At 47.8% G+C, this 12,938-nt stretch overlaps 1 protein-coding gene across 5 annotated transcripts in view; it reads right to left on the reverse strand.

Moving 5' to 3' along the window:
* Nucleotides 1–402: 402 nt before the first annotated feature.
* Nucleotides 403–12,938, reverse strand: part of LIMK2 (LIM domain kinase 2) — a 30,836-nt gene continuing 18,300 nt past the window's right edge. For all 5 annotated transcript variants that reach the window (XM_063173356.1, XM_063173351.1, XM_063173352.1 and 2 more), the window contains 12 exons: nt 12,593–12,781; nt 12,090–12,195; nt 10,594–10,790; nt 9,718–9,904; nt 7,301–7,387; nt 6,424–6,555; nt 6,120–6,176; nt 5,877–5,942; nt 4,906–5,080; nt 3,466–3,521; nt 1,580–1,737; nt 403–1,030 (listed from right to left, as the gene is read on the reverse strand). In XM_063173356.1, coding sequence (XP_063029426.1) covers nt 874–1,030; nt 1,580–1,737; nt 3,466–3,521; nt 4,906–5,080; nt 5,877–5,942; nt 6,120–6,176; nt 6,424–6,555; nt 7,301–7,387; nt 9,718–9,904; nt 10,594–10,790; nt 12,090–12,195; nt 12,593–12,781 — 1,567 coding nt within the window. In that variant the 3' untranslated portion in view covers nt 403–873. The remainder of the gene's footprint in view (nt 1,031–1,579; nt 1,738–3,465; nt 3,522–4,905; nt 5,081–5,876; nt 5,943–6,119; nt 6,177–6,423; nt 6,556–7,300; nt 7,388–9,717; nt 9,905–10,593; nt 10,791–12,089; nt 12,196–12,592; nt 12,782–12,938) is intronic.

Genomic DNA, 12,938 nt, shown 5'->3' on the forward strand with positions numbered 1-12,938 from the left:
ACACCCAGTGCCTAGTGCAGAACTACACATTCAGGTTCAAATACTTTCACCTAGGTTAAGGTTTTGGGCAGGCAAACTCACTGCAGGCGCAGGGTCTGAAAATGCTCCAGTGGCTCATTTGCTGCCTGCCTCATCTGCCATCAGGAGGGGCAAGCACAGCTCAGTCTTAGTGTTTCTAGGCAGTCTTAGTGTTTCTAGGCAGGCTTTTGGAGGTATTCAGAGACACAGAAGGAATAAAAGCCCACAAAACCAAAACAAGAATTCAGATGTGCTTCCCCAGAGATGTGGTATTCAGGAGAGCTGCCCAATTCCTGGGGCTTTTTACTCCTTCCTCTGATGCATGTCAGAGGCCAAAATCTCAGTGGGTTGTTCTGGGAAACACATGCAAATACATACATACATACATGTGCTGTCCTGGTGAGACATGTTGCTGGATGTCCAATTTCCCCAGCTTTCTGGGCAGGGCAGTCAGTGGGAGAAGCTGTTCCAGAAGTTGGTCCTTACCCAGGAGAGTCTCCTATAGCAATTCCCTCCCTGGCACACAGGCCAGGGTGGCTTCACAGCTTGCAGCCAAGTTCTAAGGCACCACAGTAAAGAAGCCTGAAAAGGCCAGAGAAATATCTCTCAAGCCAGAAAAATAGTGTTCAGCGGCTTTCCTAGGTGCAGCTGGCAGGAAACAATCCTTTTTGCTTCTGAAACGTGCCAGGAATCCACAGTGAATCAGGATATCCAGGAGGAGGGAAGCTGGGTGGGGAGAGAGAGGCAGTGCAGCAGATGCACAGCGTGGTTAATGCCCTGGAAGTGGCTGAAGTGCATCTCCCTCCCTGCTGCTCAGCCCAGCTCCAGTGAAGTGGTGCAGGCAGCAGGAGCAGCCTAGGTTGTGTTTTCAGGTAGCTTGTCACGGGTCAGTCCATACTGCACACTCACATTGTGGTCCAGCTCCTCCAGCTCAGATGGAAGGGGGATGGCAAGTTCTCCCAGGTACAGAGAGAGAGCTTCAAAGGAATCTTCCAGCTTGGAAAAAGGGGGCCTAGAAGCAGCAGTGAGAAAACATGAGTAGGAAAGAGGAAGCAGAACAGCATCCGGAAAGGCTGAACTAGCTGTCCATCCAGGTCCCTGTACCATGTACAGAGTGATGAACAGGGCCAGGATTTCCTCCCCATTCAGCTTCCAAGACTGCAAAGCCCTCATCTGTCTGGGCTACGCATTTTTATAGCCAGTCAGTGACCAGGGAGGTCTGGCTCTTTGGAACCTACAGCAACACTGTTCTGAAGCTACAAATTTCATAACTGAAATCAAAGGAAGTATCTATCTTACTGTCAAAGTCTGCCCCTGCTCTTTGTAGCTGAGAAATCCTGAACAACCATTCCTTCTTAATCTGTCTTGGAATTGTGTCAGACATCTCCACCATACAGCAGTCTCTCTCCCAAACTGTGGACTCTGAAGCCTCTCACTCATGGAAGCCTTTGAGCATTCCCATGGATGGCTGGAGCTGCCCTCTGTGCAGAGCAGTCCTTGCACTATGGGAACACAGACACATCCTGCAGCTTCCAAAGAGTCCTCCAGACCCCAAACCTACCTGCTCTCTGGTTCCAGTCTGCAGCAAATAGCAGCCAGAGGGAAAAAGGCTGGAGGACAATCAGCAGGAACAAACTTCTCCCAGAACAGCTTGACATTAAGGCCAAAATCCAGTGTGCGTGGGAGACAGTCTGGGTCAGCATAAACCTGGCCTATGATCTAGAGAAAGTGAGAGAAGCACTTAGGTACTGCAATAGATCAGGCAGGGGCTCCTTCAAAGTATTATGGTGGAAATGAAACAACAGAAAACTGTTCTTCCTTCCAATGGAGCCATGAGCTCGTGGCACTATGTATAGACAAACTTCACTGGAAACTTTTTCAAGACCTGGAGAGGTGTCCACAGCTGTGGAGGAAGTCCCAGATGCCTTCTCCTCCTGCCCAGGGTCTCTGCCAGAAGACACAGCATGATGTGCCCCTCTCAGGGAGCTGTACAGTGTCTTGCAGCTGGGGATGATGCAGCCCCTCCTGATGGCAGGCAATCAAGGCAACCTGCACCACCATAACCATCTTACCATGCCAACAGCAAAGCCCCTCAGTACAGAGCCTGTCCTGAACAATGCTGGGAAGTCAACAGCAGCTCCAATTCTGAATTGTTCTGCCAGTGACAGATTCAGCCCCCACCACAGCCAGAGGGCTGGGACAGACAAGACAGACAAACAACCATAACTGACAGCCAGGAGGCTGCAGGAAAAGGAGAGCCAGTAAAGAGCTGGGTGGACAGGGAGCCCTGCCCCAGCACTGCCCCAGTGCTCACCACCTCCAGCACAAGTGTAGAGGGAAGGAGCCCACAGCAGAGATCTGTGGGGGCATCTGGACTCAGAAGGTCAACAGAAACTTTCACGTGGACAGAGTATTAAGTTTAAAGCCTCACTGGGTATCATAGAAGGGCTGTTATTTATAACCAGCCAGGCTTTTTTCTATGCCAGTAACTCAGCACGACAGCTACATCCTGGAACTAGACAGAAACACCCATTATGTATTTTGGCAGGTTTATGTCCCTATCTGTTTGAGTGTTTAATTTTAGAGGATTTTTTTAGCATAATTTTGGCGACAAGGAGAATGTTCATATGCTACTACCCTTTTATTTGTCTTTTTTTTCTAGATGAAACAATTGTTTTAATCCCACATACAGATTTTTCAAGTTCCTAACTCTGTAACTCACAGCCACAACATTCTCTGAGAGGAGGGCCCAGTGTAAACAGAGCTCCAGATGAGGCCACAAAGATTTATGCACAGACATTTTCTTTGTCTCCTTCACCCAAACACTGAAAATGAAACTGTGCTGGCATCCCCTGGTGTTCCTGCAACTGCTGTGTTACACATAACACCCTGCCTTTCATCTGTATTTCCACATTTTTAAACTGAAAATACCTTGCAGCTTTCAAGTGCTGCTTTTTGTTCTGCAGATAGAAAAGCCTGATATAGCAGTCAGACTCTGCATTGGCTCAGAAATAAACTAAGCCAACAGACTTGAGGGTGCAAGCTTCATTAATCGACCTGCAAAGAGGTTTTTGTTTCCACTTCTTTGAAGTGAAGTGCCATCCCCAGTGGAAGCCCTGAATTTGCTGAGATTATGCAGCTGATTGTTTTTTTAATGAGGCAGAAAAAGAAAAAAGCATCACAGTTCTAGGAAATGCATTACTTTCAAACAGATAGCAGGCTCAGTCAGAACTTGATGACTTTTTTACAGCTTCTCTCAGTCCAGGAAGAAACTGGGACCAGCAAACTACAAGACAGTTATCTTCCTTGAGGAAACAGAGCCTTGTTCTCCCAGTCTAATTCACCAATAATGTGCTGTTAGGTCACAGGCTGCACACTCAGATGCAGAGATCTGGGTGTACACAGAGATGGGGACATTAAAGATGCCATTTAATGTCCTTGTCTTACCTCGCAGAGAACAATCCCAAATGAAAAAATGTCCACCATCTCATCGTAGCTCTGTCCTGTGGGAAACATGAGACATTCAGCTCTGTAAAGAGAGAGTCACCCAGCCAGCTATTTCAGGAGCTGCCAGTACCAAGCTTAACTAAGGCTTTTCTCTGGAGAGCCCTAAAACAGGATTCAAAGCAAGGCTTAAACCTGAGCAGGGCTGGTCACCCCAAGATCTGTATATACCAGCTGCATTACACTGCCATTACAGATGGTAACCCTGCTTCTCTCTTGTACTGGGGAATTACAGGACAACACTCTATCAGATCTGAGCAAAGGCTAAGAATAACTATGGAAAGCTCCTGCCCATTTTCATTGATTGCTGTTCTTGTGGATCTCTACAGAGCATGGAGCCAGTGCTCAGCTTCCCCAGCAGCCAGCAAGTCCCTGCTGCAGTGACTGCAGAGATAATAAATTACACACCGGCAGCACTTTGATCCTGGGAGAGCTGGCAGGCTCCAGCACGCCATGCTCTGCTCACAGACACACCCCTCCCAAGGCACGGGCTGCTGAGCAGCCTTGCTTTCAGAGCTGATGTCAGACTATGCTGTTGCTGTTCTCTTGACAAATGCCACGACTGAGACAAACTCTGAGAAGCAGCCTCAGACTTCTTTAGGGCTGGAGACCTTGAGAAAAGGCAAACAGAACAGCACACAAGAAAGCAACATAGAAAACTGAGCTGGGGGAGAGAAGCCCAGTCCTTCCTTCCCCAGTAGACTGCGCTGGACAGTGCTGATATCCCAGCCAGCCAAACTGTCCAACCTGGTCAGAGAGACCTGCTCTTTAGGAGGAAATTGTATCTACTGTATTTCACCCTCATCTCAACTCCTGCAGGAGCAGCTTTTCCTCTAAGGGTCACAGCTCAACCTTAATGCAACTGAGGGCTGCATGTCAAAACCCAGATTTCCCTGCACTTGTAGTACAATTCCCATCTGAATCCTGAGGCTTCAGCAAACCTGGCAGCACATGGCCTCTCCCTAGATCTGTGCAACAGCATAAACCTCATCCCAGAACGTAATGATTCCCTCTTTCAAGGGGCAATTCCAAAGCACGAGGCTATAACAGAAATTGATCTTGGGTTCAGTTTTATCTCAGGCCTCTTTTTATCTTTCCTTTTACTTGGATTGCAGCAAGTTTACTTCTGTTGCCTTCCTGAAGAATCCTGCTGTCAAGCCAGAAACAGAACCTGGGCTGGTACAACGGCTCACCAGGGCAGGCACTGCAGGACTGCAGCTATGACCTCTGTGTGTATAGCAAAGCTTCCACATCAGCAGGTCTAAAACCACAGGCTCTAAAAGGTTTAGGTGCTACTGGGGCACAGAAACTTCCAGTAATCCTGTCATCTCTGTATCTTGTCACAGGCTGTCTCCTTGCCTGCTCCCTGTGCTGGACTCTTACCATTGAGCATCTCTGGGGCCATCCAGTAGGGGTTCCCCACCACGGTGTAGCGCTTCTTCCTGTCGCTCTTGCGCAGCGTCCGCTTCTTGGCCGACGGCTTCTCCAGGGTCGGCTTCTTCCTCTCCTCCACAATCAGCCGGGACAGACCGAAGTCAGCCACCACCACTGTCTTATCCTGCACAGGGGGTTCAGTACAGGCCACTGATCACTCCCAGCCCCTTTCAGGAGCAGAGAGGCTGCAATTCCTGTTCACTACCAGCTATAGTCTAAGGCAACTATCTGGGTTTCCTGCAGCCATGAGCATAGCAAGATGTCCAGACAGTGTAAGAGACCCAGTTCATGACCCCAGCTCATCACTTGCTCCCTTCATGATCTTATTTCCTGTGTGGTTGCTAGCACTTATCCCACCAATTTGGCTACACTTGCCAGGGGAAACCTGGACCTTTCCTTTTAGATCTTCCTCTTTTACCTGTTCAGGAATTAACTTGGACTTTGATCCTGGGTTGTCTGAAGCCAAGTGAAAAAGGGCAGGCTTGAGGGAATGAAACTACACAAAACTCTTGTGACCCAGCATTTAAAAAAATGAGAGGACACACATGTGTACACACCTACACACTTGTCTGAATCCTGAGTGCCAATAAAAAGTCACTAAGTGGTTAAAAGAACAGAAACAGCTGCAGAGAACACCTCAGAGTTGAGATAAAGAACAGAGCTGTACTAATTCTCAGAAAGTGACTCTTACAGGAACTGCTACCAGAGGAAGGGTGGTAAGAGAACAGAACACAGAAACAGTGAAAGCTGGATCAGTCTAGAAAACCCTGTGTGAGAATAAAGCTCCTCTGCCTGGGGCACAAAGCCTCTCTGAAATCAGTTCCACCCTGACAAAAGAGGGAACATCATGTGGAGAAAACCAAGGGAGGAAGATGCCAAGGAGAGAAGCAGCATGCTGTGGGAACTGAGGTGTAACTCACCAGCTTGATCAGGCAATTGTGTGAATTCAGGTCTCTGTGAATGATGCACATGGAGTGCAAGTAAGCCTGGAACACAAGGAGAAAAGCTGGTGTTAGGGGTTCCCAGATGAGCATTTCATGACAGACTCTACAACCCAGTTCCAGTAGTCAGGCAGTGCCCACAGCCCCTCATACCCCACCCTCCTGAAGTCACTAACTCTGACCCCAGAGTTTGCTCTGTTACAAAGCAACAGTCCCACTCACCATTCCAGAGGCAATCCCTTTGGCAAAGCTGACCTTCTGCTGCCAGGGGAATGGGTCCTGAAAGATAAATGGTCAGGGACCATCTTACCAGCCAGCAGTTCCTTCACAAGAGGGACTCTTAGAGCACTCAGAGACACATGATACAGCCCCAGAAAGAAGAGGCTTCCTGCCTCAAGCTCACCCACAGCTATGAAGCAGCTTTACTGCACAGCTCCAAAGAAAACTAACAACAAGTACATAAGGCTGGCACAGCCAGCACAGCCAGGCTCACTGAGCACACATCTCCCAGGTGTCCAACACTCACTGCATTGCGCAGGAAATCCTTCAGCGTGCCCCCCTCGATGTACTCGGTGAGGAGATTGAGCTTCTTGTCCTTGTACAGCACACCAATGAACTTCAGCACGTTGGGGTGGTCCAGGCTGCGCATCACCTTCACCTGCAGGCACAGACATCCCAAAGGGATGATTCACATCAAAAAGGGAATGGAACAAGTACTGACAGGTCCATTCTGTGGTGAAAAGCACTTCAGAGCTCAAAGTCCTGTTCAGGGATCACAGAGATCACTCAAACACCAACCTTAAGGCACTCAATGAACTGTTGCCCCTTCATTTTCATGCTGAGCAATTAACCTGATCTTAGTCTTTAAGGAGAGCACTCTTGAGTTTGGCTAACATTTCAGAGGGCAAAACTCTCCAGAGCAGCTATTGGGTCTGTGCTGTGTGTGTTAGGGCCACAACAGCAGTGCCAGGTGTTTAGAGAACTGCCTTTAAGCTAAATCTGACTTTGAAAAACATGGTAGGCAGCCACCAAGAAAATAGTTTTGCTTAAATACAGCATGAGTCTTAAATATGTTACAGATATTGGCCCTCATCCTTTGTACTTATGCACAAGGCTCAAGGGATAAATCCTTTATGTACTGCATAGCTCAATTTGCCTCTGACTGAAGTTGCTCTTATCACTGAAAAATTAATGAACTGGAGCTGAAGCAATGTCTATTGCCCAGTGTGAGTCACACTTCACTGCAGCAAACATTCAGCTCATGTCAGCTTTTCCCTGAGCAATGTCTCCCTCCTCAGCACCTTCATTCCTGCCAGGCTGCTGGCAGGTTCTCCCTCTCTGGGGAAGATGGGAGAGTTCTACCACACCACTGGCTCAGAAGCTGTTTGAAATTCTGCTCCTACCTCTGTCAAGAAAGTCTTCTGTGTTTCCTCATCACAGCGAATCAGCTCCTTCATCACCATCACCTTTCCTGTTGCTTTGTGAGTCACCTGGTGGAAACAAAACCCACAACTACAGGCAAGGTTCAAGAACACACACCTCCAATGCTCCTGCAACTTCTGAAGAAGTTCAACACTCCCCTCCACCCAGAGAAGAATAGAGATGGGAGGAAATTCAGGGATCTGCCAAAAACCGCGTGAAACTTCTCCTTTTGGAATTCACTGAAGGTGCCGTGTGTGAAACAGAAACTACCTAAAGCTGACAGAGGATCAAGCCAAGATCCAGAGCTGAAGGCTCCAGTTTGGGTAGCACAGGGCTGAGTGTGCACACAGGCTGCCAAAGCCTCCACACTGCTGCATGCCTCCAAGTTCCCTTATGGAACACATTTGTCCAGCAGGATGCTCACATTTTGTGCACAAGCTTTACCAACTGCATTCTGTGTCAGCAAAAGAATCAATGTTCACTTGCATCAGAAAGCAAACCAAACAACCCAAAACTGCATTATAAATGCTTTGGCTTTATGGGGAATCTGAATCTCATCCACGTGCAAGTGGAACTGGAGTGCACAGGCTGTTCAGTTAAGGCAGGAAGCAGTTAATTTTACCTTGCTCCTTTGGAGCAGTGTGTCTCAACATGCAAGGAATGTCCTAGAACAGTGGAAAACACAAAGAAATCCATCATAATAGTAAGGTAATAAATTTCCTGGCTCTTAACATGGAAAGCATTTCCAGTTCCTCAAGAACTGTTTGCCTATCTCCAACTAGTTCCTGGCATTTTGCTGTATTATGGAGGGTTTTTGTAACCAGCTCAGGCTTGCTTGCACAGGGTGCAGGAGAGAGTAGAAAGAGTCCAAATTCCTATGAGCACATTTTCCTGGAAATCCTCTCCTCTTCATTTGCTTAACTTGGACAGCTCTGGCTCCCTAAGATCTGCAGCAAGCTAAACAACCACCTTGCCTCTCTGATCAGAAGAGAATTATGTGACCAGATACAGTACTTGCTGCATCAATCTGAAGTCCAAGAAAAATGTCACTTTTTTTTTTAATGGTAGGAGGCAAAAAAGACCTTTAAAAGAACTAAAATCCAGAACACATGACCCAGTTACAGTATTTAGGAAGCTTATGAGCTCTTGCAAACACTGTGACACACCAGTTCTGTTTGGAGCCATGGACATAACAAAGCTGACACAGGTGGAATGTGAGTGCATGGAATAACACAACAGAAGCAAGAGTAAAATGTTCTTCTGCTCCCATCTGAAATCAAGCATCCATACACAAGTAATGAGCCAGGGAACACTGCATGTTTCAGCCAGGGACATCTAATATCCAATGATAAAGGGAAGTGAAGAGACAAAGGCAAGGCTAAGTGGAATTCTTAAGCTGACACACCAGCAAAACTAAAACAAGTGTCACATGAAACTCCATGGGGGCAAATTTAACTCCCAGAGCATGCACCAGAACAGGACAGCCATGGGGCAATTTGAGCAGAAAAGAAATGCCTTTGTGCCAGTAACTGCTGGGACACAGATGACAAAAGCATGCAACAGAGCAAAGGTTTCACTTACCTGCACCTGTTATTTCTCTATGAGCAGAGAAGAAGAGAAATATGCTCATTAGTATGGATCAAGCATTGGGTTTGTAGTGCTGGCTCATCACCTCCCACGGAAGCATGAGATGAACATGGTGGCTGGACACCTCAAGTTTATACCAGTGAAAGGGGAGAAGTCCCATCCCCTGGTGAGTGCAGTCTGAGTACTGAGGAACTCACAGAACCTTAACAAGGCAGAGAAAGGTGCCCCTGATGCTGTCAGGAGCAATGGGATAGGAACTGCTGGAGTACCCTCAGTCAGATCAGAGTTTAAATGCCAGAGAATGCTATTGACTGAGATTAGAACTGTGAGAGTCATGCAAGACCAGACACCACCCCACAATGACAAGCCATTTAGGCTGTGCCAGGGGTTCAGACATGGTCACTACATCAGCCTAGCAAACCCCTGAACACACCACACTAAGGGTGGGTAAGAAATGCTGGGGAGCTGAACACACATCAGAGGAAAGATGCTCGTAAGAGGAGGTGTGGCCTGTTCCCTGTGCTCCCCACCTCACCCTGCTGTGACACTCTGGAGGGCTAACCCTGACTCACAAGATGAACATGTACAGCCAAGGCTGACACTCAAAGGGGACAAAGTCAAAACCATCTGCAGTCAGACACACTCACGGTCAGGGAAGGAAACAGAAATGGATCTCAGAGCAAACCACGTAAGATCCAAGACTGATCACTCTCAGCAAGGCAAAACCACTGAGATGGTGGTAAAGAATGCCAAGACAGGCAGACATTTCTGTACTCAAAGTAACTGATGAATGTTTGAGGACCTCCCTCACCTTGATTGCTTGTCCAAAAAATCCTTTTCCTAGAACTTCACCGTGGATCAGGTCACAGGGCCGGAAGATTTGCTGGGAGCAGCTGGAAGAGGAGCGCAGGGACTCAGAACGACTGATGTCACGGCTCAGGAGGAGAGGTTCCTTTGGAGAGCTGGGGCCAGGGGACTTAGAAATGCTGTTACTTCTCCTGGAAAACAAGGATGACAGGAAGGTCAGGGAAGCTGCTGGGTAACCTTTGGTCCAGCATATCCCATCATTCACCCCTAAGGACCAGTTTCTAATGTGCTCCAGTGCTTTTACTATCTCCAAACCCAGATGCTCTCCCAGCACTGTGGAAACTCCTTATGAATCCAGAGCAGCTTCCAAGTCAGAGCTGCCTAACAGCAACAACAAGCTCTCCTGCATTGGCAGTCTGAGGTGGAGCTCTGAGAACAGGGGGAGGAAGCTGTGAAGACACATCACTTGCTATCTCTAAATAAAGTACTGGTAAAAGACTAAATGAGCAACTGAGTGCTCCACTCTCAAAAAGACTTGTTCCCAAGTCCCAGGTCTCAGCCAGATTCCCCTTCCCCACGTTCTTCCCCAGTCATCTAAGGCTGGTAAAAACCTGACCTTTACATTTACTGACTCTGAAACTTAGTAGCTTTTCTCTGTTAACAGTAGAGCTCCTCATTTTTATTACTGAACGTTTGTCATCCTGAAAGGGAACGGAGAGGGAGTGTACACCAACAGCAGAATCCCAAGCTCTTCATGACTTCTCCACTGGTTTACCCACGGCTGACATCAGAGATAAGCCCTGTCCCAGTCACTGCAGTCACAAGGCTGAGCTGCCCAGGCAGGCAGCACAGGGCAGGGGCTGTGATTCCCAGCCTTTACCTGAGGGAGCGCCGTCGCAGCGTTCCCTCCAGGTTCTCCTTGATGTCCAGAGGCGAGAGGGAGCGAGGGGAGATGGGCGCCTTCATGTGGCCGGGAAGGCGCGAGTCCAGGCGGAGCCTGTCCAGGCGCTGCGACACCGGGTCGTGCTCTATCAGCAGCTGAAGCGTCTGGCTTGTCTTGCGAATCAACTCCTCCACCTGAAATCAAACCAATGGCAGCTACAGGAGACAGAGGAGACACAGGGAATGCCCCTCAGGAATCAGAGGAGAGAGTTCAGTGAGATCACTCCATAGTTGTGGTTTAGTTGTGTGCACCACAACTGTCTACCAGACAAGTCAGGCTGGCAACACAGAAGTTCCTTATGCTATCCAATACTTCTTTCTGCTCAGCTACAAGTAACCTATATAAAAAAGATGTGGACAGGCTGGAGAGGGTACAGAGAGGGGCCACAAAGATGACTGAAGTGCTGTGAAGCTGCCACGTGAGGAAAGGCTGAGAGAACTGGGTGTGTTCAGCCTTGAGAAGATTTAGGGGAGACCTTATCACCATGTTCCAGTATATAAAGAGTGGCTACAAGGAAGATGAAGACTCCCTTTTCACAAGGAGTTACATGGAAGATACAAGAGGTAATGGTACAAAATAATCCTGGAAAGATTCCAGGCAGACACAAAGACTTTTTTTTTTACAAAAAACAATCAGCCCTTGGAATAATCTCCCCAGCAAAGTAGTGGATTCCCCAACACTGGACACATTTATGTTTCAGCTGGACATAGTGCTCTAGATACTGCTTTTGTCAAGAAAGATTGCACCAGATGATCCTTGAGGTGCTTTCCAGTCTGGTATTTTATGACTCTATGAAATACGTTTCTTTCTCTGAGAAGTGTTCAAAAACTACACAAGTTTCCACCTTGAACAGTGCTGCAAAAAACAGCTTTGCAGAAGTTGCATGGAGATCTATCTGAGAGATGGCTTGTGCTCATGTTCTCTTTAGTGCCAACAGTAAATAAAACCCTTGGGAAGTGAAGGTAATGGTGTTCCCTTTACACTCCTGCAGCATCCCCTGATATCTGGAGAAAGCATTTATTTGTAAATAAAGATAGCAAATAGATTTTTTGCAATGGGAAATGTCCCTAGGATCAGCTGGGCCCTTGTGTATTAGCACTGCCTCTAAAAGGATCAGAACTGTGCACTTTACCAGCAGTACATGGGAGAGTCTTCACAGCCTCTCTGTCCTCTGTCACAGCCCTAGACTTTTCTCATTACCTCCCTTCACATTTGAATGCCACAAAATCAGCACTGAATCCTAACTGCATTCCCATCTGTTACATTTTCCTCTCCAGCTGGAAGGCAAAGCTTGCCTTCATGTTTATTCCTCCTGTCAGCACAGTACTAGCAGTGTACACACACTGTGTGCAGGGTGGGAGAACAGTGTCAGGAAAGAGAAAAGGTGTAGGAAGGCAGAGGAGAAGGAGGCTTCAGAACAGAGCTCTACCCACCTCCTCCACCTGTAAGGTACGGATGGGAGCTCCGTTGATCTCCAGGATCCGATCGGCAGGGTGGATGGCGTTTCGGACATCTGGGCTGATGTGCATCCTGTTAACCCTACAGATAGGAATTACAGTCTCTATGTGAAGTCAGTTCAGCCAAAATTATCAAAAATATGCTCCCCTTCATACTGGTACTTTGAAATAAACCAGTGCTAATCTACCATTAGACCAAGTGCTCAGGTCTGAGCTGGTTTGGAGAGAGATCTTCATATCACCGGTGGGAAAATTTTAGCCCAAACTTTTGTTTTGTGCTCACTGAAGGAGACAGCACTGAGAGATACAATTATCAGTTAAGGTTGTCACAGGACTGAAATGAAGACCAAACACAAATGACTATTAGCAAACCTACATCCCTGTAATGCCAAGATTCCCTCAGGACAACAGTACTGCAGGATTTTTACCAGCTCCCTCTGCACGGGAATGTACATTGTACAAAACCTGGTCATACTCACTCTTTCACCTGGACACCAGTGGCATAGCTGGAGCAGCCACCTTCAACAGACACAGAGAATCCCCTCTTGCCATCCGTGGCTGCTGGCATGGAGATGAGGGTCAGTGTGTAAGGCAGCTGCTCACGCAGAGACTCAGTCGAGTGTTTTTCTATCATCGGTGTCAGCACAATCTGGTTATGGCATTTTCCACTGGAAGAAGTGAACAAAGTCATTATGTCTCATCCCTCCCTGCCAAACTCACACGTCTGAGTTCTCTCACTGACCACAGGCCATAGTTTCAGTGTTTACACCACTCCTTCCTCCCTCCCTCAAAGGCAGCTTCCTGGCATTCCTCAGAGTACACCGG

The sequence above is a fragment of the Melospiza melodia genome, chromosome 20 (genome assembly GCF_035770615.1).
Source record: "Melospiza melodia melodia isolate bMelMel2 chromosome 20, bMelMel2.pri, whole genome shotgun sequence".
Lineage (NCBI taxonomy): Eukaryota > Metazoa > Chordata > Aves > Passeriformes > Passerellidae > Melospiza > Melospiza melodia.